The following is a 26,491-nucleotide window of genomic DNA, read 5'->3' on the forward strand; positions in this document are numbered from 1 at the left end:
GGGTTCAAATTTTGAGAGGTTAGTCAGGATCCGATTTGGAATCGTTTAAGTATTGTGGAGTGAAAATTTCAAATTTTGCATCACTCTACTGTGTATGCCAAGCATGGTCTGGACCAGGGTTGAAAATTCTCTGGGGAGAATCACCCGGGTGCGAGAGATATCATTCTCTGCGGTGAATCTCCGCTTATCTCCTCGGAGATTTTTCATGGCACCACTGGATAGATTGTTAGACACAGCACGAGAGAGTGAGAGAGTTGACAGTTCACTGTTTGTCTGTTTCTACACTCACTTCCGTGAGAAAGATGGCAGTGCAATTGCGTTATTGTTTCTCCTAAGATTCCGGCAGAGCTTGACGTGAGGGCCAAACTGTTTTTCACGAAGAATAAAGTGCGGTTTGACGACCAGTGGTTGTGAATGTTGTGCTTTGCAGGGCAAATGGAAAATCATTCAAAGTAGACACGGTTTTCAACTTGGAGCGGCATCTCGTCAATATTCATCGGGTGTTCTGGTGTTGCTAGATCGCTGCTCCTCTATTCATTGTCGCTGTTGCTGCTGACGGCATTCCAAGTCCTTCCTTTCGACACATTTCATCGACGACATTCTCCACGTTAAAGACGTCTCCCTTCGCACTGCCTCGAACCTTTGACAGTCGAAGACCACATGCTCCGGCGTTTCATCCATGTTGCCACACTCCGAACAGAGGGGTGACGCTGCGTGTTCGAACCGATGCAGGTGCTTCCTGAAGCAGCCGTGGCCAAACAGGAACTGCGTTAGGTGAAAGTTGACGTCTCCGTGTTTTCTGTTCACCCAGATCGAAAGAATCTGTATTAGTCTACGTGTTCATCTACCGTTCTCGGCCGTTTTCCACTCCTATTGCCACTTAGCCAACGACTCCGCTCTCACAGATGGTGATGCCGATAGGGATCATACCAGCGATAACGCATACTGCTTCCGACGAGATGGTTCTGAACGCACTCACGACTTGCATGGTCATGAGCCGGAACGTACTACTCGGTTTCCTTTGGTTCAGCTTCGTTTCCAGCGCTGCAACCCAGGCTGGACCTCCATACTTCAGTCGAGTTAATACAAAAAGTAAGCTTTAAAAAATCTGTGTATGCAACAAACTAACAACCAAAGTCTTCACCGGGGTGATTATGCTTTTGTCATAGTGCGAGGTGTCTTTTCAACTCATCACCCTGCTTACACTGGGGAGAATGGCATCCCTGGTCTGGACAATCACGAAGTAGCAACTACGGATTGTACGGTCATCAATGCTCATGAGCAATTCCAGGCAAGCTGTGATATCAATAGAGCTAATATACTATAGAGGAAGAATAGCGCAGATGTTCCCTTTGTTCCGATGTTGAATAATACCGGGTACAGAACTGTCAAACTGCATAGTTTTTTCCCGCTTTGACAGTTGTGTCCCTATTAGATGTAAGGAAAAAATGTTTCGACAGCGACGGCAGCGCTATTCTTCCTCTATAGTTTATTAGCTCTCTTGTGATATCGCAGCTCAGAATATCAAGCTAACAAAACTCACCAGCTGCAAATCTCACCAAACTGTGGTGAAATTGAGTTTCATGACTTTTTGTTTTACACCCGAGGTCAACCGAAACTTCCATAACGGCTGGCAGCAGTTGCTTCGTGTCTGCCATCGGTGAAGATAAAAAAGAGATAGCACTATTATACCTTCTCATTCTAAGAAAACCAGGTGCAATGGAATCATTTTTCCATCGATTCAACTCACAGTTTGAGCTGTGATTAACACGTTGTTAATAGTCTCGCAATATCAAGGGAGCTTGTAAGATCGATATCAAGCATGATATTTTGCTCCAATATCACGCGTGATATTGAGAGCGTATGAGAGCCGAAAAATATCAGTTAGCTGCCAATGCCAATTAGCTGATAATGCCATCACTGAACCTTACCAAATGCTTTCAAATTTATGCTCCAGGCATCATTTGATGGAATAAGGGCAACATCTGACTAAAAACTGCACGGTCTATGCCCTTTCTCGTTCACTGAAATGTAATTATGTTATAGGTAAACTCACAATGTAAATAATTAATCCAGTAGTTTGGAAACTATTAAGTAGTGCTAAAGTTTAGAAAGGCTCAGGATGGCTTTAAACACGTTAAAATCAATCAGTGTTGGTCTCGAAAATAAACATCTTAAATAAGCCAAAAGGGACCATCCACAAATGACGTAGCATTTAAGGAGGGAGGAGGGGTTTCAGAAGCTGTGACCGGCCATGTATTAGGTAAAAACATTCTACGTCATTAATGGATGTTCCCAAAGTAAGAACAAGGTATTTCAAACGCGGACAAGGTCATGTAAAGATGAAGAGGTTTAAAAGCACGAAAAATGCCTATTTTCTCGGTAAAGGCAGAAACACGTCACTGTGAAAGATCACGAACAAAGTAAAAGGATGTAAAATCGCAATTTTCATATCATTCGTTTGAACATGAACCAATACAACCATTCAATCAATTCTGTGAAAACGAATTTTCTCATGCCCATCATTTGAAGAGCCACTTTCTCAAACGAACCTCGTCGTCACTTTCAATTGAGTTATTCACTTTTAATTGATATATAGCAGAGGAGAAACCAGAAAATGTCCCGAAAAGATATGTCGATCCGATGTCGGATCAATGTAAATTCAATGTTAGATAACTGTCAACCCAATATCAGGTTGATGTAGGGTCAATTTTTTTATTTATATTGGGTCAATGTCGAGTCAACATTGGGTTGAGGTCTGATGGAAGTCAGGTTGCTGTTGGGTTGACTTAGCTTTTTCGCCGGAATGTCGACCAGAGCTCCGTTTGAGTGTAGGTAATTGAGTGATATCAAGCGTTTCTCAAATGAGAATGATCCATGCCTTTGTCAAATGACTAAGCAAACTGATATCACCCATTCCCTTTGATGGCAGATAGCTGCTTTTCTCATTTTCATCAAATAAGTTCAAATGATTTTGATTTCGATTTACGGCACTGATCAAGTCACTATAAATCGCTGAAAATAGGCAACACAAATACTTAAAACATGCCAATAATGCACGAAAAGGCCCCAACTAAGGACAAACATTAAAAACCCTTAACAATGCTGTTAAAAAAAGCTATAAATGGCTGTTAGACCGATGGCCATTAGGCCGAATTCCATTAGGCCAAACAACAGTAGGCCGAATGGGTAATTAGGCAAAGTTTTTAAAACGTGAAAGGTTGAACTTACCTTGCCGTATTCTTTTAACAACTTTCAACATTCTGAGATTTTTTAGTTCTTCAAGAGAACGGATATGATTACTTATTTTTTTTTAATATTAGATTTTTGAAATAGTTTATAAATTAAGCTTCTTTCGAGGTTTAAACAAAGATTTTTGACATCCCAGTCGGTGCCGTCGGAATTTTCTGAAGCATGAAATTTCTGATCACGGACCTTCGGAAGGGAAGTAAAGCTGTTGGTCCCCGGTCCATGAGTTGATGGGTCGATAGTTAGGGGCCAGGTGTGGAAGCTGCCTTCCTGGCGTCAGTAGCATCGGTACTCAGTACGGAAAACAAGATCGACGGAAACATTATCTTGAAACTTTCCTGTTGATTTTTATCTCAATCTATATTCAATAAATACACATGTCGAATGATGAAAAGATAATAACTATTAAAATATTGGCCTTATGTTATGACCCGTTCGACCTAATGGCTCTTGGCCTAATGGCATTCTGTCTAAAGGCGTTCGGCCTAGAGGCGTCCAGTCTAATGACAAATTATGAAAGATCGCTAAAAGAACGATAAAATACCTTAAAATCGCGAAAAAAAAGAGCACGAAGAAAGGGTTTAAAATGCAAAACTGGAATTTAAACGCAAAATATAAAAACTCAAAAATATGCTGAAAAAAGGGACAAAGGCATGTAAGCGAAAAAATATAGCTGACAAAAAGGCAAAACAAAAATAAAAATTTGCCAATAAGAGACAGAGGGAAGAGCGAAAACAGTATTTTAAAAAATTCCTAGCACGAAACTGTTTTGATGATCAAACAGTAATCAGCGATTACTGTTTCCTAAGACTGCACATCCAAAACGTAATGCTAAATTATCTGAAAGTTGAGCTGTAAAATGTTGTTTTCGTCCATACAAATTGGAAGCCCCTTACGTCAACTTGCTAGGACAACTATTTTCGATCATCAGAAATAATGTCCTTATCAGTTACCAACCAACACGGTCAGGATTTCTCAAATCGCAAGTTAATACACACACACACAACTATTGCGGGTGGCAACGCTTGTCATCCGTCCGTTGTCTCCAGGAGCGTTGGGACCCAGATCATGGTTGCAAACTGGCAACAAAGTCAAAACCAAAACCACCTCAGCCACCACTTCAACCGATCGGCGATAATTCGGTCAATCAAGCCCAGCGCCGAAAATCAACAAAATCTTTCATTCGGATTATAAATCATGTTGCTACAATTTAATCATTAATCTTCTTTTATAATGTACTTTTTGTCCGATTCTTTTCCCCCCGTGGTTCGTCGGTCACTAAGCCCGGGTGCGCGCGCGCCTTTGTGGGCCGATTCTTTTTCTTTTTCTTTTTTTTTGCACATACGTTCCGAACTCACATGGCCCAAACCAAATCGCCACAACCACCACTACGCACCGGGGGTAAATTAGAAATGTAATTAATTTTATCTACCCAGCATCTCCTTTCACCTCCTTGAGAGAGACGCAAAAAGCATCATCAACGCCATCATCGCTTAGAAAAGGCGATGCTGCAAAAAAAAAATCGAAAACCTCCTCGAAGTAGTTCAAACAACTACGTAGAGTCAAAAAACAAACCAAAATAAAACGATGTTTATTGTAAACACAACAAGCGATCACTATCGATGGTGGTAGTAAAATTCGACACAAACCAGTCCGTCGAAACTTGATTAGAAAACTTCTACTTTTCACTTGAAAATTTCGCCAAATCGGGCGAAATTGTCTAAGACAGCAAGCTGATCGATCTTATTTATGGCGATCGTAAAACAGGTTGTTCCATATTTTTTTCTGTCGGCTGCATCCAATTGAGGTGTGGTCACTCGTTTTGGGTGCTTTGTTTATTCTGGACAGAGATGTGTCACACGAAGAGTCAAGGAGCCACTTTTAATTTCTTTCTACTTTTTTTTTTGCATATACCTACCTGTGTACAAGGAGCGTCACTTGTCCAAGTTGATTGTTTGTTTTTGAACTCAATCCAAGTGAGCAGCGCCGTTGCGTTTTCAGATCGAACAAATATTGAGCTAATCAGCAGGCCAGCTGACGGAAAGTTTCTACCACTTTCGTCCAAGGTTACAAATTTTCATTTCACGTAAAGTCAAGTATTTTGGAGTAAATAAAGCAAACGATGTTGTGATCAAATTTTTTACTAGTAAGTTACCATAGTTTGTATTTGACACATAAAACCAGTCAATTTTGCTTTTATTGTGACTCTAATCAGCGATTTTATGATCGCTGTGTCAGTGAGTGAGAGTGAGTGAACATTGATAAATTCGCTGTTTGCGACACTCAGGAAGCGAAATTGCCTTGTTGTATGTATCAAACACATACTTTGCAACCTCATTTTGTATCTTACTAATAATAAAAGGTTATAACTCCGATGAACATATTTTTTATCTGAAATGGATATTTACAACCTTGCTTTCAACTTAGTGTTCTTTAAGCGTGCTACGGTTGTTGATTGCGAGCTTCCTCGGTCTACCATTGCATGACTCCAGCGAAGTCGAGAGTCATGATCCAATCAAGCCAAACGCGTTACGCATATGCTTGCATATGTTAAAGAAGATTAACTTCCTATTTGAATTAACGTACCAATCCTTTCCTTCCTAACATAAAAATTGAAAAAAAGAAACTGCCGGGCAAAAAATTCATCCCTCAGCGCCATTGAGTCTACCAATTTGACAACCCTCCGCCTCGAACCCCTAGAAGCGGCACTTTGTTCAAATTATTAGTGAAACCCATTCTCCCTTGGCGAAGCAGCCAGCTTGAACGGGAACATGCCCGGGGGGCAAATTTTAAACCCATCCACTGTCGACCTGCATTTTTTCGGCAGTGGCAGTTTATAGCTCAGTCGCTTCTTTTTTGCCATACCATCATATTTACAACAAATTCCAGATCCCCTCCGATTGTCCCATAAAGCAAACACTAGCTGCTAAGTGAAACATATTGCTAATTATTTCTATGGCATTCTTCACGGTCGGCTTCTACACTTTGAAACTTTAACGTCGAATGTCCTCGGGGAAGCAATTCACATATGTTCCAACGGTTCCGAAGTGGGTTGTGTTGATTTAGGTTTTGGCTAGAGCAAAAAAGCAGCATCAGTACCCGCGCGTACAAAGTCATCTTCAAATGCGATTAACTCGCCACGACGACGACGACGATGACGACGATGAAAGCGTCCGCTGATTGGGGGTTGGTCCAATGCGACCGAACTATTATTAGGATTTCGGTGGGGATTCTGGAATTCGTTTGACCCCACGAAAGTCCCCACCAGTCTCCAAAAGAGGCTTTCTCCTTTCAGACACGCTCTAGCTGGGCTCAAGAATAGCGAACAATTATCCGATGTGCGAACTAACCACACCGTACCACACTGACTGGCCGCCATGGATTTGCGGCGCCTTAGAAAAGCTTAAAGCTTGCTCGAGATTGCCCTTGCCCGGTGGGATGAAGACATTAATCAAATTTGCGATTCTTTTGGGCAATACTATTGCTGCGTGGATGTAGACACATCTGGAGACCGCCACACGCCACCAGCACCAGGTTAACAACGGTCGTCGGCGGTGGCATGCTGGGGCGGACGAATCAAGTTTTTGTGTTTGGTTGGTTGGAATTCATTTTTTTTTTTTTTTTGACGTGTAAGTATGTTTGGCAGGCTTAGGATTAATTCGATTAGAATTGGATAGTAATTAAGCCATGTCGAGCGTGGAGGATGCGATGAAGTGAGGTATTGAATCTATTACTTGTAGGCATCTAATGCGAAGTTGATGGATCCTGAAAAGCAAAAAAATGGAACACGGTTCAGCCTTCCACGAACCGTCCCTGCGAAGGCATTTAAACATGGACAACCCTACCAGCTTTACGGTAGTCGGATGTTTGCAATATATTGGTAGCCAAATAACGCCAGACTGCGGGAATAAAATCGACCTAAGCACATGAAACAATAACTTTTGGGGATGTTTTTTTGTTTTTCTATTTTCCGAAATATGTGGATTTCAAATTAGATAAGTCAACACACTATAATTCGAATTTTATTGTTCAATGTGAAATTTCTGCTGTAATACACCACTGAAACCACTGAACACTCAAAATATGCAGATCTGTGGTATATAATTCATGCTTGGTGTCCTCACAACTGGATCTCAAATGCTGAGCTCCACTGTCGATCTACACCTTAAAATGTATCCTAAAATATAGTCTGAATCGATGAAAATCGGTACAATTTTAGACAAACATATGTCCAATTAGAACCTGATATTAGGCCGTATCCAACGTGGACCGATTTTGGAACGCCTCTATTTAAGAGGAGGCTACAACGAAGTTAGAAACGCGCCAAATGTTGTTCATGTTTGTCCCAGTGTCTGAAACCCTTATGTTGAAAGATGGTGTGCAATGTTCATGAAGTAATAAGCAACAGCAGGCTTTTGATAGAGCAAAGAAGCTACTTTCTGAAGGTACTGTACTGGTGCAATATGATCCCGATCTCTCTTCGTTGGAGGCAGTGATCACTCTTAAGATCCCGAATAAATCAGAGCGAACGATTATTTTACATACCGAGTCTTCAAGAAGCAAGAAGCACTGGCCATCCACTAATTAATCAACAAATTCAGTTACTACCTAATTGGCCAACATTTGAACTCATGACAGACCATAAGGGCATCTTTAGCTGCGATACAATTGGCTGGATTGGTCTAAATTTTTGAAACAGATTCAGTCCGATCCCTTGCACCAGAGGTCTACATTTTGTTTTAGACTAGCTATAAAATGTATTTTTTTAACCAGTATAATTCTCGATCTGAATTTGCAAAGACGGTACAAACATACTTGGAAAGCCAAGGGTCGAGTGTTTAATACCAATCGACTCAGCTCGACGATATTGGAAAATGCATGTTTGTGTGTGTGTGTGCATGCGAAACAAATATGCTCATGTTTCACAGCAACCGCTGCACCGGATTGGACACAACTAGCGCCAACTGAATGGTGCTGTGGTCCCATTGAACGCCATTGAATACTTTTGAAGTCGGTCAACCGGTTCTGGAGGTTTGCAACCCATCATAAGAATTTAAAAACAAAATCAATGGTAATCCAATAAAGTACCCAGGACCACCTTAGCCACTTCCGTGCATGTCCAATACCCGTCACACGACACATCAAATCATTTAGAATTCAAAAACAAGATGAATGGTAGTCAAATATTATGCCCAGAGCCATGCCCTAGCAACACACTTGTCACTTAACAGTTGCGGTTACTTGTATGCACCTTATTTCAGTCACAATCAAGTTGCAGCAACCTATTTTGATGGATGTGTGTTGCTTGGGTGGTGGCCATTATATTTCAAAAACAAGATCAATGAAATTAATATAAAGTATCCAGGACCACCATCCCTATTCCGGGCATGTTCAGGAACCCCCACTTACCTAGTTCAAAACCTGTGACACATAAAATCTCATAGAAATTCAAAAACAAGATCAATTTTAGTCAAACATAGTGCCCAAGACCACATTGGCCACATCCGGGCATGTTCCAGGTACCCCCAGGGAAGTGTCCAGTTTCCAACTTTGGCCAAAACCATGCGTGTCATGCGATAAAAAAAATTCACAATAACAATTATTTTTATATTTGTAAGAAGGATAATATTGAAATGAGGCAACCTGCCCCTGTGAATATCCCTCAGAGTCGGGTAAAGCTACCTGAGATCAAACTCCCTATTTTCGATGGGACTATTAGAGAATGGCCATCGTTCCGTGATTCATTTCGATCACTTATCGACTCAAACCCCCAACTCAGTGACGTAGACAAATTTTCTTACCTTCTATCATCTCTGTCGAAGGATGCAAAGCGTGTGGTCGAAGTGATAGAAGTTACGTCAGATAATTACATTGTTGCATGGGAACTCCTTGAAAAGCGATACGAGAATAAATATTTAATTGTTAAATCGTATGTCGAAGCCCTCTTTATCATCGATCCAATAAAAAGGGAATGTCATGAAGCTTTGAATCGTCTGATCGATGCTTTCGAACGTAATTTGAGGATGCTAGAGAAAGCGGGAGAACAGCCGGAGAATTGGAGCACGTTATTGGTCTTCATGCTCAGCTCTCGGCTAGATCCAGCCACACTGCGTCACTGGGAGACGCACAGAAGGTCAACGGTGGTGCCTACATACACTGAACTCGTAGAATTTCTACGTAGTCATAGTCTCGTGCTGCAATCAGTAGATACGTCTAAATCTCGATCGTCAGATGCGTCTCGATCCTCCTCACAGCGTCCCACCTCGTTAACTTCCAAGCAAAATGTGGTGCATTCTGCAGTGACAGCTCAGAAATCCTGCTCTTTTTGCAAGCACTCTGCTCATTCACCATACCAATGCGAAGTCTTTCGAAAAATGACTCCTACGCAGCGGTTTGATGCCACCAAAAGGAACGCTCTTTGCATCAACTGTCTGTCGCCTTCGCATCTCGTCAAAGCTTGTACGAGTGGAACCTGCCGGGTATGCCAACAGAGACACCATACGATGCTGCACCAAAGAACTTTCGCCCCAAATACTCAATCGGTCCAATCCTCCACCAATTCTTCGTCATCGGATTCACCCTCATCATCATCCTCAACTCAAAACCACCATACATCGTCTGCTCCACCGAAGAACCAGTCTCGACCAGTAGAAAATCAAACCCAAGCCACCACGGTCCCTACCCCCCAAACAAGCCACTTTTCGATACCCTTCGCCGAAGCTCAACTCAGCGTTCCTGCAACTGTATTGTTGTCGACAGCTCTTGTGAAGGTCTTCACTTCGTCTGGTTCCCTCATATGGGCTCGCGCACTGCTGGATTCCGGATCACAGCTCAACTTTGTTTCGGAGCATCTCGCACAAAGGTTGAAACTACGTCGCAGCAAAGAATTCGTTCCAATAAGCGGTGTTGGTCTTTCGACTACCTCATCTAAACACACCACCATCATTCGCATCCAGTCTCATCGTGCTGATTTTGAGGAGAATTGGAAATTCCACGTACTTCCGAAGCTGACACTAGAATTGCCGAATCAACATGTTGCCGTCTCCAGATCCAGTTGGCCATCCGATATTGTATTGGCGGATCCGACTTTCAACAAACCAGGTCCCATCGATTTGATTTTCGGCGTTGACATCTTCTACGACCTTCTTCGTAACGGTCAGATCAAACCCAGCACCGGAGCACCAATTTTGCAGAAGACCGCCCTGGGTTGGGTAGTTTCAGGGAAGAGTCAGACGCAGGTACCTTCTACACTAGTCGCTAATGTCGCACACGTTTCGAATAAACCATCAATCGAGGATCAGCTGGCTCGGTTCTGGGAAGTAGAGTCTTGCCACATCAAGAGTACGTATTCCATCGAAGAAGCGGAGTGCGAGGAATATTTCAAACAAACGACGAAAAGGGATTCATCTGGTCGTTTTATCGTCGCCCTTCCAACTAAACCTGCATTAATCTCGATACTTGGGAATTCAAGTTACATTGCCGATCGTCGGTTCTACTCCTTGGAACGCCGGCTCAACGCTAGTCCAGCGCTAAAGGAGGCATACTCTGCGTTCATACATGAGTACGAACAGTTAGGCCATATGAAGCTAATAGATGACTCACTTCCTAGTTCGGGTGCCACCTACTACTTGCCTCACCATTGCATCATTAAACCAGATAGTATGACCACTAAATTGCGTGTGGTTTTTGATGCCTCTTGCCCAACTGATAGTGGTCATTCTCTCAACGAGGCACTGTTGGTTGGTCCGGTTGTCCAGGACGATCTTTTAAGCATTGTTCTTAGATTTCGCATACCGCAGTTCGTCATCATAGCGGACTTTGAAAAAATGTATCGGCAATTCCTTGTACGGGAGTCCGAGCAACCATCTTAACCTTCCATAAATTACGCTACGCGGTAACAGATAAGATTTCACCATATTATTGATTCACTGGAAAGCACTTTTCAAAAGGGCGAGCAGTTCAAGGCTCGCAGAAACGGAGCCAATTTCACGGCAAATGCCTAGATATAAACCGTGTACCTACGAACACGCACGAGATTAAAAAATTGCTGTCCCCGAAATCAGGGAGTGAGCTGGTTTTGACGTTTGAAATAGAACAGCCAAAAATAGGCCAACCGGTGCGTACACACACACAATTTTAACTATTTCATTTTAGTTGGTTCGAATGTGACATAAATTAAACGTAACGATAAAGCTATTGAGTCAAGTAGTTCAGTTCATTCAATCAGGGTGGCTAAGGACTGTGCAGGAAGTAGAATTTTTTTCTAGTTCGTTTATGTTAAGGCTCAATCACGTTAGCTTTACGGAGCCGATAGTTCATTGTTCTTTGTTTGTAACAAAATTCACTTAATTCTATGTCTAGTAGGAGTTGGGCCGAATACTGGTGGCTTATTCGAGGTTGTAGGGGTACATTGTCGAAGGATAGGAAAAGGGAAGGAGCTTTGGGGGTAGGGTTTCGTTGTATCATCAGAGCGATGTCGCCAGTATGAACGGTAGTGTGGTAGATTCGTCTGGAGTTCGACCGGCTATGGTGACAGTATGCAGAATTGATCTGATCTGAGACCAGCATACGCACTCTGCTGGCCACGAACCGGTATTTCGGAAGGTCCTGACCATGCGTAAAATTGATCAATTTGTAAAAAAATATCCAAGAGCTCCACGATTTTTTTGAAATAACTTAATATGAAGCTACATATATGAATAAGGATCTAGGACTAGCATATGCAACCAGGTAGTGAAGTGATTCTCTGGAAGATCTTGAACATCCACAAAAGTAGTCAAATCGCATAAAAGATCCTAAAGTTCCACGTGTTTTAATTTTTTAAATCTATAGAAAAAACAGATCCAATTGACAAAGATCGCTCTTACTCACTTTAAACTTCATGTTAAAGGCTTTCAATATTTGATTTTAAAATAAATATACGAACAGTAGCAAAACTACCGGATGAAACCCCTAGTTAAAACTGCCTGAAAAATCGCTGAGTTTCCCTTAAGTTCTGTAGACTTCCTTTAACTTTCTGAGTATATTTTAAATTGCCCGCAATTTTGCTGGAGTTCATTGAATTATCTTGAAGTTCCTTGATCTTCCTTGAGGTTTCCACAATTTTCCTAACGTTTTGAAAACTTCATTGAAGCTAACGGCACTTCGTCACAAATCTCTCATTCTGTCTGAACTTGTTTAGACTTCCATGAGGATTTGAAACTTTCCTGAAGTTCACTAATTTTTCTATTGTTCCAGAAATTTTAATCATTATCATAAAATTCCCTGAACAACCCACATTGTTTCTGAAGTATTGCGAAATTCGTGAAACATGGAACATCCCACAATTCCTTTGAACTCCTTGAAATATTTTGCAAATTTTCCTAAAGTTAATGAAACTGATATGAAGATCTCTGATCATCTGCGAAGTCCCGAGAACTTCTCAAAATATAATGAGACTAACAAAAAATCTATATAACGAGTGTTCAATAAAAAATGAGAAGGATTTCAGTGCCGTCCAGCGCTCTTGTGAGAGCATCGCGACTAAGTTGCGTCGTACGGCTGACCAGGGCCCCTTCTCCAATATTCATTGACGTATTTTTGAAGAATAAACATTATTTTTTTAATATAAAATACTGAATACGTTGAAAACAATTTTTTTTACTAGCTACATGACTTAAAAAAGTCTCATTTTTTATTGAACACCCGTTACTTATCTCAAGATCTCTAGACGTCCTTGAAGATTTTTGAACATTTTAAACGATCTCGCGATTTGTTTTACCATATTCTGATCATCGCTGAAATTTCTGTAATTTTTTGCAGTTCTTAAAGGATGCAATGAAAACCATGAACCTCCCTTAAAATGATCCCACATCTTCCTGATGCTTCTGAAATTTTAATTAAGGGCCTTGGTACTTTGAAAAAGTTTGGGAAATTCCCTGAGTTTCTCGGAACTTCGTAAACATTGCCTCAATTTCTTTGATATTAGTTCAACTGCCCTTAGTTTCTCTGATCTGTCCTTCTGCTCTCGAAGCATTCCTGAAGTTCTCTCAATTCTATTGAAGTTCTGTAGTAAAAAGAACTGTCCTAAAAAGCTTTAAAGTTCATTGATGTTTTTTTTATCTTTATTAAGGAGACTTTCAGCCCTAGGATTGTCTTCTTCTTCTTCTTCTTCTTCTTCTTCTTCTTCTTCTTCTTCTTCTTCTTTACATTTCAAGCTTATTGAATATCACATATTAGCTATTTGCGTGCTCTCAACTTAGTGTGTTCTAGATGCACTTCCACAGTTATTAATTGAGAGCTTTCGATGCCTGTACCATTTCTGCATTAGCATAATTGTGTGGCAAGTATAATCATACCCGAAAAATTCCTAGACCGGACCGGGAATCGAATTCAGCCACCTCCAGCATGGTCTTGCTTTGTAGCTGCGGCTTTACCGACTGAGCTGAGGGAGGCTGGTTCGTCTCCAGGTCATTGATGTTCTCGAACTATTTCTGAAGTCTTTTTTGAGTTTATGGAATAAACCGGAATTTATCGGAACTTACTGAAATTCATTTGACTTCCCATAAGTTCTCTGGATATCGCTGAATTTCTCAGATTTAGTTAAAAGTTCCTACAGTTTTATGAATCTATTGGAACCACTTCAAAATTCCTGAACCTTGCGTGAAGTTCACAAAAATTTTCAGAAGTTATCGGAACTTTCCTTTTGTTCAAGCAGTTTGCTTATGAAACTTCCCTGAAATTCTCAGTATTTCTTTTCATTCCTCAGACTCTCCTGAAGATCTCTGATGTTTCCTGAAGTTTACGGAACTTCCCTAATGTTCTGGCTATTTTCCTGATGATGTTTTTGGAATTGTCCAGAAACTAATGGAGCAAACTTCACATGTTTTCTTGCAGTTTCCTGCAGTTTTCTGAAGCTATTGGAGACACTTTCAAATTCCTGACGCTTCCCTTTTGTTCCTGCTGTTTGATTATGAAACTTCCTTGAAATTTTCAGTATTTAATTTCATTCCTCACACTCTCCTGAAGATCTCTAATGTTTCCTGAAGTTAACGGAGCTTCTTTAATGCTCTCGCTGTTCTCCTGATGATGTTCCTGGAATCGTCCAAAAATTAATGGAACTGCCCAGAAGATCTATAAACTTCCCTTTTAACTTGGAACTATTTTATTGAAATAACTGGTTCCCTCTATTTTATTGAAATAAATGCAACTGCCATAATTTTTTCAAAACCAACCTGAAGTTTTAGGAACGTCCCTGAAGTTCTCACAGTTTTCCTGATATTCATGAACTGCCCCAAAATTTTCAGAACTTACCCGAAGTTCACGTAACATACCCCTAGGTCTTTAAGCTCATTTTTTTTTTTAATTTAATAGAACTGCCCTGAAGCTCTTGATTATCACTGAAGTAAATTTTCCCGAAATGTATAAGGTTGTTCTGAAGCTGTCGAAAATTATTCTTAAAGATCTTCCCAAACCTCTAGCAATCAGAACCTCTTATAGGTTCCAAAAATTTGTTTTATGTTAATAGATCTATCGTATTAAATTAGACCAACCGAGATGATACATTGACAATCGATATTTTGATCATTTTATGAATTGACCACTTTTACGGAAGTTCAGGATATCTCAGACGACCGTTCCGTGACCACCACTGTGTGCATGCTGGTCCCAGATTCAAATTTGTTCATGTAGTATCACAACAAGTGATTTTTAAAAATCGCCTAGCTGTGGAATTGACAACCTTTCCGGATGTTTCGGATCTTAGGGAGAGCCGTTTTTTGAGTTGGATCTTAACCTTCAATCTTCAGTCTTCATGGTTATGTATATCAATATTGTTGAAAAAAAAAACAATTTCGGAACTCTCTAATCAATTTCAGCTCAAAGTTAAACGATAAGTTTAGCAACTACCGGTGCATAAACTAGTTGCTAACTAAAATAACAACGGCTAAAGTTGTCAAACTAGCAGTCCGAATAGCAACGCACCGGTGCGGATACTCTTATAAATTTTAGGCCAAATATCAAATAAAAATGAATTTCAGACTCGACCTTCTCCAATATGCATAATTGTTTGTTTTTGTCAATCATTCACATTTTTGCAAAAATTCGTCCATTTTGGATCTTGAACAAATTTCAAAATGACATCATTGAAATTTCTCAAAAATTGTAGCACGGAAACGGCACTTTGGATCAAAATGACGTCTGACACAAAGTTGTAGAGAAAATTAATGATTTGATGGAAAAAATATGCAAAAAATGATTTAGTAGTTATTAAAAAATTAAAAAAAATCTTAAAACCTAAACAAACCAATATTGTTTTGATTTTTTTTTTTAATATCATGAAAATTGCAAAACTTCAAAAAGTTCAAAGATTTTACCCACAGTTCGTGTTCTTGTTCTTTTCAAATAGAACTTCTTGACTATCGTTTCAATATTTATTGCATTTATTGTATTATATAGTGAACAACAAAAGTCGGCTCTGTAAAGTTCATTCGTTTGAGCCTGATCAAATAAAGCAGTTAATAAATAAAAAAGGGACATCTTCCTTCAAAATATGCTTTACGGAACATTATAATACAATGTCCGTTAAATTTTGGAAACACGTCTCCAATGTGTTTAACTGGATTGTGCCTGCAGTTTAAAATCTCAAATTCTTTTTAAATGTTAACTTAGATTGTTCTGATAATCACGAAGCGTTGGATCAGATCACATCTAAGGATTGCAATTATAAAGCTAAAACCAAAAATCGTTTGTTTTCAAAATCAAGCAGTACAGTAGCGAAAATTATGTGACTTTAAAATGTTGATGTGAGTTTAAAATTGAGCCTTCAGAAAGATGGTCTGGCGTTGTGAATTTGATTAAATTATCAGACTATTTATTTCAAATTTAAATTAAATATACTATTCATTCTGATTTGAAGCTATATTCATTTTTTTCAGTTTCGTCCTCTTTTAAGGGTGGGCACAGCAATTTAAATACCACCATGTTTTTCTTTGATTTTTTGCAACATGTTGAACTTGATTGCAAATTGAGATCACACGGTAAAAAAAAACGATCGAAAAAAAAATTCATTGAAACAGAATTGAGTGTATGTACTGTTTATGAAAATCACAGTCTCTTGAGCATTAAAGAACAAAATCGGTTGTTTAAAAAAATCTAGCGTGGATGTACCAGTGATGAGTATTGGTTCCTATTATGGTGTGTTATAATTATGGTTTATGGGATTTCCATAGGCAATTATTGGATCATACCATAATAGAAACGTATGGCCATAACTGATACACCTACCCGACAAATTTTGTTGAAAATCGAATTTTTCGTCAAAAATGTGCGCCACAAAAAGTGTCTAGAACAAATCATTTACGAGAAATCAATGTATTAAAATTAACAGTAGAAACCGATTTTTTAAGGGCCACCCTTAGTAACTTATTGCAATCAAGCAGTAAATCGTAAACCAATAGAAATAGAAAATTTATACCTTCAGCTAAATTGTTTCGATTAAATAGTTGTACTTCTTTTTCGAACTGCCGTTCTAACTCGAATAACTAACAAGTATTTGAAACTCATCATCCATAAGGACCACCCTCATGTCTTGAACATCAAAAGATTGGCCAATTTAAATGAAAAAAAACTACAAGGGACAACCCTATGGGGTTGTACGCAATGGTGACGTAGGACTACGTGGTCTTACATAATAAATTTTATTTGTTAACTGCAGCAGGAGCTTGTGTTTTGTGTAGGAATAGGAATTTGAGCGGGGTTCTCGTGTGGACTGCAGCTCGCTGCTGGCAGGTAGCCTTTCACTGTGTACTGGAGAACAACAAAAGCAACGTCCCGAAAGCACTGCTGCTGCTGCTGCTGATGCCGACGACCGGACACCACACACGGTGATTGAAAGTGAATCCGATATGCGGTTGAGGCCAGCCTTGATAGCTAGCTGCTTGCAGGGAGCCTTTCGTTGTGTACTGGAAAACACTACCACTTACCACGTGGATGGAGTTCAACTTTGAAATCTGTCTTAGGGAAATCGCGTTTCGCAGGCAATCGGTGGTAATTTTAATTATCATAGCAACAGTTGCACATTTGTGCAATTTCCAATAGTGACATTTTGAAAAATGATGAAGTCTTAAATTAAACAGATGCGTAGGAATATTTCTGATTGATTGGTGATAAAATTATTGAAATTGGTTCAAGGGCAGCTGAGCTATTAACGTTCAAAATCTTTCATAATTTTGTTACATGCTCCATTTTCGGTTTTTACAAAGTGTACCCCCATATAGAAATTACAGACGTAGTCCTACGTCAAAAAAAAACTTTCCCGAACCAAGCTAATGAAATTTTTTATCGATAAATGGAATAAGGAGGTATTCAAGAAAGATTCCAAAAAAAACGGCTTTTGGACCACTGTGCATTGCCATCATTCAGAAATGTTTCTTAGTAAATATTTGAGTATTTTGGACGGAATTAAAATAATTAAGAAGGGCCTGATCTCATCATTGATGGAAAAATGCAACGAATGTTACAACTGTCCAGGACTGTTGGTATGCACTTTTTCTGGAATGTGCATTTACTGTCCTTCAAATTTGTCTCAGATGTCATTTCAATATGAATACATGTTTTCGGGGCTATGATTTATTGAAAAAGTCGAAATAATTAAATTCCAGCACAAATGTATGCAACATTTATGCAAAGATTCATTAGAATATGAGAGGATCAAGTCTGAAAATCATATTTTTCGGAGTCGGATCGGATTCTGAATAATTTCACCGACTCCTCAGATCATAAAAATCTATTCGACTCGGACTCCAACTCCTGATCTCTGTCTCCGACTCTACAGCCATGGGTTCAAGATGCTTCAAATTAAACTTGCACGTTATTCTTCAATACAATCATCCGCTATGTAAACAAAGTATAACCATCCATTTTCCTCTACATCTATAGTATAGTAGAATCCAAAATGACCAAAAAATAGCAACTACGAGTTTATTACGAGCTTATGCCTACTCTCAACTTTAGCCCTTCATATACCAACCTATTCGTTAATTTGTAGGATTATGTGGCAAGCACCTTGATACCCCAGCGAAGTCAGGAAAATTTCAAAACCAACAAATTTTCTAACACAGACCAGCAATCGAACCCACTGCTTGTTAATACCGTGCCTTAACCGACCCGGCTGTGGAGGCCTCTAACCACGAGCTATCTATCACAATTAATCGACTATTTAGGTAGCTAGTCAAAGCCAAGAAAAAATCCTACCGCAGTGATTAAAATTAATGTACCTCTCCATCGCCTCAACGGAATGACCCGCAAACGCGCCCACCACCAATCGACCTGCTTCAGCTGCCGCTGCTGCTTCTGCTGCTATAGTTCATTGATTTCCTATACAAGTATGCCCTCTGTCCGTCTGTCTGTTGTCTATATGGTCAAGTAGTGAGATACGACCCAGCAGATAATCCCGGCGCAATCTTCATCGAAACACAACTTTGGTTTCGAGTAGATCGAAATTCAACGAACCAGGCGGGATTCCAATTACATTCGATCCGATGAACTACCTGCAACCGGAGAGGACCAGAAGGAAATTTATCGTTTTAGCTTCCGAAAACTCGAGTTTTATGTGTTTCCCGGAATTGTACGACAGTAGCCCGAGCCGTCGAGGCAACACGTGGTATGCTAACGGTTCCGTCGGAGATCTGTGGCCTAGCAGCCGGGGCTTATCTTAATGTTTGGGAAGCGTAAAATTGTCTTCAAATTGCGCTTGGTGATAATCGTCGTCGCCCGCGATAAGCACTCTTATATGATCTCCCTCAAGCCTGCAGGTTGTCGTCGGCCCAAAATCCAAACGCATTTGCGACGGCGGGGCGATGTTGAAGGGAAGGGTTGCTTTCCGGATTTTTTGTAACCGTTTTCAAAAGAGTGGCCGTAAATTTGTTGATGGGTAATCCATCATTTTAATGGTTTCCTTAGCCAATGACTGACACTCGGCTTGGGCCGGGAGTGGGAGTCTCTCTCGCAACTCGGAAACAGGTATTTCTCCTTCTTGGGACTAGAAGCTGAAAATGAATGAAGAGCTCGATGTCAAGCTACCTATCCCTTTCCCGACTGGAACACACATATGCTTGCACCTTGCTCTTATCAGTAATCTAAATTATCCTTTATGGCATCCTTGACTGCGGCCTTTTACATTGGTGTTGTATGGAACACCGCCAACACCACCGACACCGTCAACTACGCCAGGTTCGTGGGATTCTTTTGTGGAAATTTTTATCACCCCTTTTATTGAGTGGTTGTTAGCTATTATAAATTTGCAAGTGACTTCCCAGCTAAGGCGTTCTGGGAAGAAAGATGCTTTCTAATATTGGAGCATAAGCGTGATGGCACGTCTTTGAGTGTTAAGGTTAGAGGCAATTTTTGCGAGAGTTTTGGAACGCAGGAGTGTTTAAAAATTTCAGTAAAACTTAGCTGTTTAGTACACGCCTGCTAATCAACACGTCCGTTGAAATCAACTTAGTAGGGTTTAACTCATTTTCACTAAAATGCGAGTGTAAGTCTTGATTTATACCATAAAAATCTTAAAAAAATCTGTAGATGTTACCATTGATTAACTGATTTAATAAAGAAAACTGTTTCCATATACATATTTAGCTAATTTAAAATAAGAGAAAAAACAAAATTGGTTTTCCCATAGTAATTTCCATATGGAAACTTTAAATGGTTGGTGCCAATTAAGTTTCATACTAAATTAGTTCATATTTTCGTAGAACCCGATTTGAAACCGTTTGAGCACTGTGGAGCGAAAATATCAAATTTTGCATCAGATTACTGATCATTCAAGATTTAAATATTACATGGATATTGTCCATTGGTTATGTGATTTAGTTTTGATTGTATATGTCACAGAAATTAACATGAATTTATCAAACGGTATTTTTACTACTTAAAACTAGTACTGAAAATTCTGCTTCACACCACAAATTTTCATTCAAAATGTATGCTTTCATAACTTCACCCATCACCGAACTTCCATTCTGTGCCATAATCTGCACTTTACACATCTCATTGTAAAACCCATTTTTCTTCCCAACCTTCAATCCACACAGCAACGACGACAGCTCTCGCTCTTCTTATCTCCCTGGGGCTACACCGACGATGTGTGTCCGTTCGCCGCTGTCAGGTTATTTATGGTCACCGGTCTTTTCAAAACCTCCCTCAACTTTTCAAACACTTCCCGATGTAAGGCAAAGCACACCTCCAAGGACGTGAATTCTCCTTACAAGCTTAACAAACAAAAAAATAACGAAAAGAAAGAACATCTACACAGCCACAGAGACACTTCCTCGAATATGCGACGATTTTCAGCTCAACAACGCCATCATTGTAAAATAAAAGAGTTCCGTAAATCAAGAGAAAAACTACCGCGCCGATCCCCGAATGCCAAACCAAACAACATGTTTTCTTTTTCTTCTCTCTCTTCCTATTTCAGACACTCACACCGTCCCTTCAATCGCAGCTGGTAATTGAATTAATAAGTCTATCTTCCATTTCAGATAGAGGGGTTCCTGTGAAAACAAACGAAAAAACAGGATAATTTATTAAGGGTCCATGCGTCTAGGCTCCTCCCATTACATTCATCACATATGCTCGTTGGGACGGGCCCCTAGGACTAGAATCAGGAGGGTTGGACGACTTGCATTGCATAACTTGCATGCAAGCGTAATCGGCTCATATTAGCCTGCTAAATCGTTCCAAATATTGACAGCCACCGGTTGCGTGTTTGGGAACACGTGTTCGGTTGCAATTTAACATTTTTCATTTCCCGATTCCCGGAGAAAGTTCAACCCGGAGAAACGGGGATTTATACCTGGAAACCCCGGCCGCAATACTCAGCCGGTCAAATAACCGAAAACCCATTTACCCTTCAATTATATTCCCATTCATCAATGCAGCAACAGCAAAAGAGAGGCAGTCACCAACAACGACAACGAACAGGTCACCATCGAGCGCAATGGGCAATTAAAGAACGAAAAAATACTGAAAATTACGAATCGTCATACGCCCAAGCAACAACGAAACGAGCAGACGGGAAGCATAATTTTTGCATAAATTAAATCGTTCCAGTCACCATCGTCGTTGGTTTAAGCGGAGTTCCAGAGTCCCGCGAAATATCTCTCATTCTTTCGAGGGAAAAAAAATTACAAAAATTTCGTGTGGTTTCATTGCTCTCGATGTCGATGTCGAGAGCTCAAGCAGCTGCTCGGGCTTGGAGTTGGAGTGCTGCGTACCTTGCCAGTAGATGGAAGCGTGATTTTCAAAACCCTCCCTTGTACAAGGGAGGGGGAACTCGTATGCTACCGTTGGGCTGGCTGCAGTACCTATTCTCGTTTCATCCTTCTCGTTGGAATTTTGAACTAAGTTCGTACATTACATATTATGACGATGGTTCTGCGGAAAACTGCTGAGAGGTAAATCATTGTAATACGCGGTGCGGCGATGGCAGAAGGAAAGTTATTGCCTGTTGATTTGGTGCGGAAGTGGTGCCAGAATTTTTTTGTTGTGGGCCTCTTGCCCTGTCGACTCCATTTCGGCAACAGTGCATCAACTCAAGTTGAATTTTCCGGGTAGAATCCGTGGAAAACCAGGAAAAACTTCTCGAATATGAGGAAAATCCATGAAATTTTTTCTCAGTTTAGGAGTATACTGCCGATAAAAGCATATCAGTCCCATCTGGAAAAACAGAAAGCAGAGAAAAACACTGTTGAAAATGTATTTTTCCGTAGGCTCTTATGGATGGGACCTAATTTTGGTAATTTTCACGATAGTTTCTGAACAAAGCACGTAACTTTTAGTGCTCAGTAGTTTACAATCGATTCTAATAGATAACTCATTTCAGACAAAAATACATATAGGACTGTTATGCTTTTATGGGCAGTATACCAATAGACTGAGTGAAACCTCTATCGATTTTCCTCAGTTTCTAGATTTTTTTTTTCCTGGAAAAGCAAGGAAAATTCAACTCACTTTCGAGTGAATCCACTTTTGCCTCAATTGAGCCGACTCTACTCAATGTTGAGTCGGTCTGAAAGCCAGAGAAGTGACTTTTTGGAACGTATCGAACCCATCAACACATGGGCCCACGAACGACTTTACTTCCTTTTGGAAGGAAGACGTGACAAGAGATTTTTCGCCTTAGAAAAATCCCACCCACCTCGGCTGGGATTGAACCCAGGCACACTGGCAGAGATAGTTATCACGCCTACCACCAGCACCGGTGACATCACCTCCATAGGTCTTATGAGACAACTTCAGAACAGCAGTGCCTTAAGAGCTAACTCCAGATGGGAAGTGGGACATTTCGCCGAAGGACATTTCGCCGAAGCACATTTCGCCGAAGGACATTTCGCCGGAGGTCGTTTCGTCGGAGGTCATTTCGCCGAATGGGTCATTTCGATTTCACCGAAGAGCAAGCCATTTTCTACGGTTTTGAACTTTTCTCAAAGCTCAGTAAAATTTTAAAATAAGTTTCGGAAAAAGATTAAGAAGGTTCGATTTTCTCAAACGGCAAGCTATTTGAATGTAATAGTTCCTTCTTTTGAACATGAGCAGTTTTTTGAGTTGTACCAATTTCATTATTTTCTAAACAATCAATATTTTTGATTTATAGGAATGATTCCTCCTTTTAAACATTACCAGTTCTTTCGAGTTTTGCTGGTTTCGTTATTTTCAAAATAATCAATATTCTTTTTTTGTTTTGGTTTTTTTTTGTTTTTTTTTTGTCAATATTTTTTATTTCTTTTAAATATGAATAGTTCTTTTGAATAGTACTGATTTCGGAATTTTCTAAATAATCAGCATTTTTTTATATGGGAATATCTATTATTTAAATGCGTTCCAAATCAATTTTGATTGAATATTGATTCATGATTAAAATTCGGTGAAATTCGGAGAAATATCCTTCGGCTAAATGTTCTTCGGCGAAATGACACAGCCTTCTTCAGATGATTTTTGGGCCATGTTCAAATGCTTAGTCAAGACTCAAGAGGCATTATTGATCAGCATAAAAGGCCTTATTTTTTAGATTTTACCTATCAGAATTTCATGAAACTTCGCATAACTGTTTGCTATGGGCAATTAATCAAATTTTTCCTGGAATTCGGGCAATTTGACTCATGCCTAAGTTTTCAAAAGAGCGTATTCTATATTTTTCTGAGTCTGAGACAAAGTTGTACGAAACTGGATTGCCTTTACAGAAAAAAAAATACACATGAATAAAAATCACAAATTTTTGTCAACATTAAAAGAATCTGTTAAAAACTTCTATTTCCAAAAGAGTACTTTTTTAAGATGTTTTAACTTATGTTTATAAGCTTTCAATGTAAAAATGCTAACTTTTCTGAAATGGACACTTTTATTAATATTTTTAACATTTTTTTTATTTCAATATTTAAGTGATTTGTGCAAGTGAAACGATTTTCTGAACTAATAAATATAATTTCTGCATGAAACTCAAAAAAAATATTTTTGAAAAAGTTTTAACTTCGTACCAATAGTTCATGATCTACGGTTTTGTACAATTTTCATTTGTGTCCATTTCTGAAAAGTTATCATTTCTGATAAGCTTTCACATAAAGAATGTTTTCATTGATATTGAAGTTTCAACAATTTTAATTTTTCCGTGGAAATTTATGTTTCTTTATTCAGTGTGTATAAGTTTTTGAAAATTCAATCCAGTTTCCTTACACGTTGTGTCAGATCACGTTTCAATTAGATGACACGTTTTCGTGCTATGATTTATTACTAAATATTGAATACGCCATTTTTCAAAATTAGGCTTGAGTCAAAATGCTCGAAATCCGCCATAAACTTGTTTCATTGCCCCTAGCGAACACTTATGCGAAGTATTATGGAATTCGGAGACGGAAAAGTAAAATCTATTTGACAGTTGACGTAGAACTGCTCCTCAATGACTTATAAGTTGAGAGACATTGCAAGCCTTGTGGGCTTAGTGAAGAGATTAAATGAATAAACTGCAGAGACCTTCTATATCTTTTCTTTTTTGGTTAGCTCTAAAGGTCTCACGGGTTAAGTTTTGAGGCTTAAAAAGTAATTTTTAGAGACCTTAAGTATAGCTGAAATAATCTTATTGTTAAATTTCGGAGGTCTTATTAGTTATCTTCGAAGGCCTTGTGGGTTAGCTGCAAATCAGTTTATAATTATAAAAACTGGCATAAATCCTAAAAACGAAGAGATAGCGATTTGCTTCTTTCTGCAAAAGTGTACATTTTTAAAGCACTTTCAACTTTGTGCAACATTTAAAAAATTGCGAAAATTCAAACAACAGAGTTATGGTACAATAACGCTTTTTAAAGGAGTACTACCTTTTGGACTCCATTTTCACCCTATAACTTCGTCCACTTAAGAGGTAGAAAATTTTCGTCTTCAACCAAGTTTCTTAAAATGACTGCATCTACAATGTTTTCATAGATGTTCATCAATTTTAACAAGACATAAAAAAGTTAGATTTTTATCTTGCTGTATATCCCCCTTAACGGCGCCGGTGGTGTAGTGGTAAGCGTGATAACCTCTCACCCCAGCAGGCCTGGGTTCAATCCCAGTCGGCGCCGCCGGGATGTTCTGAGGCATAACATCTCTGATCACGCCTTCCTTCGGATGGGAAGTAAAGCCGTTGGTACCCGGTTCATGAGTTGATGGGTCGATAGGTAGGGTCCAGGTGTGGGAGCTGCCTTCCTGGCACGTCGGTAGTATTGGTGCTCAGCACGGAAAACAAGATCGACGGAAAAAACAAACCAAAGGAAAAAAAAATATATCCCCCTTAAGAAACAATTTTCACTACTTAAATAAAAATAATAACTTAGCTCTGTAAAGTTTATTTGATTAAGCCTGTACAAATAAAGTAATAAAAAATACTTAAATAAAGTTCTCAAACATTATTAGCTGTCGCTAATAAATATGACCCACTTTTTTTGATTTCGTCCCACTGTGCCACGTTCAGAAGCATTATTGGTCACTTGGAGAGATCAGATTAATCAACTTTGGGCTCTATGGACCATCTTATGGCATTAATACATAGGCCTTGTGGCACAGCATCAAAAGCCTTCAGATTCTAGATCAGCACTGAACTTGTCAAACTTTCGTTTATTGCGACCCACATTGAGAAGTTCCATAAACTGAAGGGAGATATGGTAAGGTCAAAAACAAAATTGATAACTAAGTGGTTACCGTTTCTGCTTACTGAGCAGAAGGTCGGGAGTTCAATCCCAGGCGCGTCCTCTTCCTTGCAATTTTTTACTTTGCCTTATTCTATCCCCACTAGATTTAAAAAATGAAAAACGAATTCTGCTTTAATCGACCGATCTTACCATAGTGAATCCTGATCTAAATATAACCCACCTCACTTACACAACTATTCTCCCCGTTAATGGGGTGTTAACACTTATGCTATTTCACTAGCGTAAACCACCAGCATAATGTAAACAGGGCATCAGCGTCTACCAGCATGAAATTTCAGGAGCAACTGAAATTCGTGCTAGTTGGCTTGTACGCTAGCGCTAGCAAATCCGCACAAATGTACACACCCTATAAAGCCGTGGAGATGCAGAGGTGTATTCGGTCTCTAGTAACAACGGACATCGAACTAATCAGTGATACGTTCGGACCTGAGGACCATGATACGTTCGGACTTTCGGATAAAACTACCGAACGCTTTGACGATTCAACTGAGAGTGTTTATTATTAGGTTTTTAGGTTTGGAGTCAGCTAGTGTACATGTGTGTTTGTTATATAAAGATAAGGAAAGTACATATACAGCTTATGCTGTGTTTGCAAATTAGAGGCTCGCAGCCTGGCTTAAGTCTGTGCTGTATTTACCGTGTGAATCGGTCATATTACGGATTCACAAGTCGAACTGTAATTCTGATGAATTGGTATGCTGTTACGACACGTTTTTGCTGATGTAGTAAATTCGTGTACTGTATCAAGATTTGGGGATGTCTACTACATCAGCCTTCCCTCCCCAAAATACCGTAAGGCCGTGGCCGGTGCTGTTAGTGATCTATAAAAAAGCCCAACAAACATCGAAAGTTGAATAAGAGCTTATTCAGTCAAAATTATGTTTCTTCAGCTAAAAAATAGCTTATTCAGCTTTTAATCAGCTCAAATTGTTTGTTGGAAAATTTAATTAGTGTCCTTGTACATTAAAGATAAAAAGCTAATCCCATGCACTATCTACGTGGTTCTCTGTGCAAGTGCATTA

At 39.5% G+C, this 26,491-nt stretch overlaps 1 protein-coding gene across 5 annotated transcripts in view; it reads left to right on the plus strand.

The window, feature by feature from the left end:
* The window catches only part of TfAP-2 (transcription factor AP-2), a 238,514-nt gene that overhangs the window by 162,271 nt on the left and 49,752 nt on the right, over positions 1–26,491 (plus strand). For 3 of the 5 annotated variants that reach the window (XM_065238918.1, XM_065238893.1, XM_065238957.1), the window contains one exon: positions 20,705–20,734. The exons of the other annotated variants lie outside the window; for them this stretch is intronic. In XM_065238918.1, coding sequence (XP_065094990.1) covers positions 20,705–20,734 — 30 coding nt within the window. The remainder of the gene's footprint in view (positions 1–20,704; positions 20,735–26,491) is intronic. 5 annotated transcript variants of the gene reach the window in all.

Source organism: Ochlerotatus camptorhynchus, unplaced genomic scaffold (genome assembly GCF_037179485.1).
Source record: "Ochlerotatus camptorhynchus isolate MF236.1 unplaced genomic scaffold, CSIRO-AGI_Acam_v1.1 ptg000005l, whole genome shotgun sequence".
In the NCBI taxonomy this organism is placed as follows: domain Eukaryota; kingdom Metazoa; phylum Arthropoda; class Insecta; order Diptera; family Culicidae; genus Ochlerotatus; species Ochlerotatus camptorhynchus.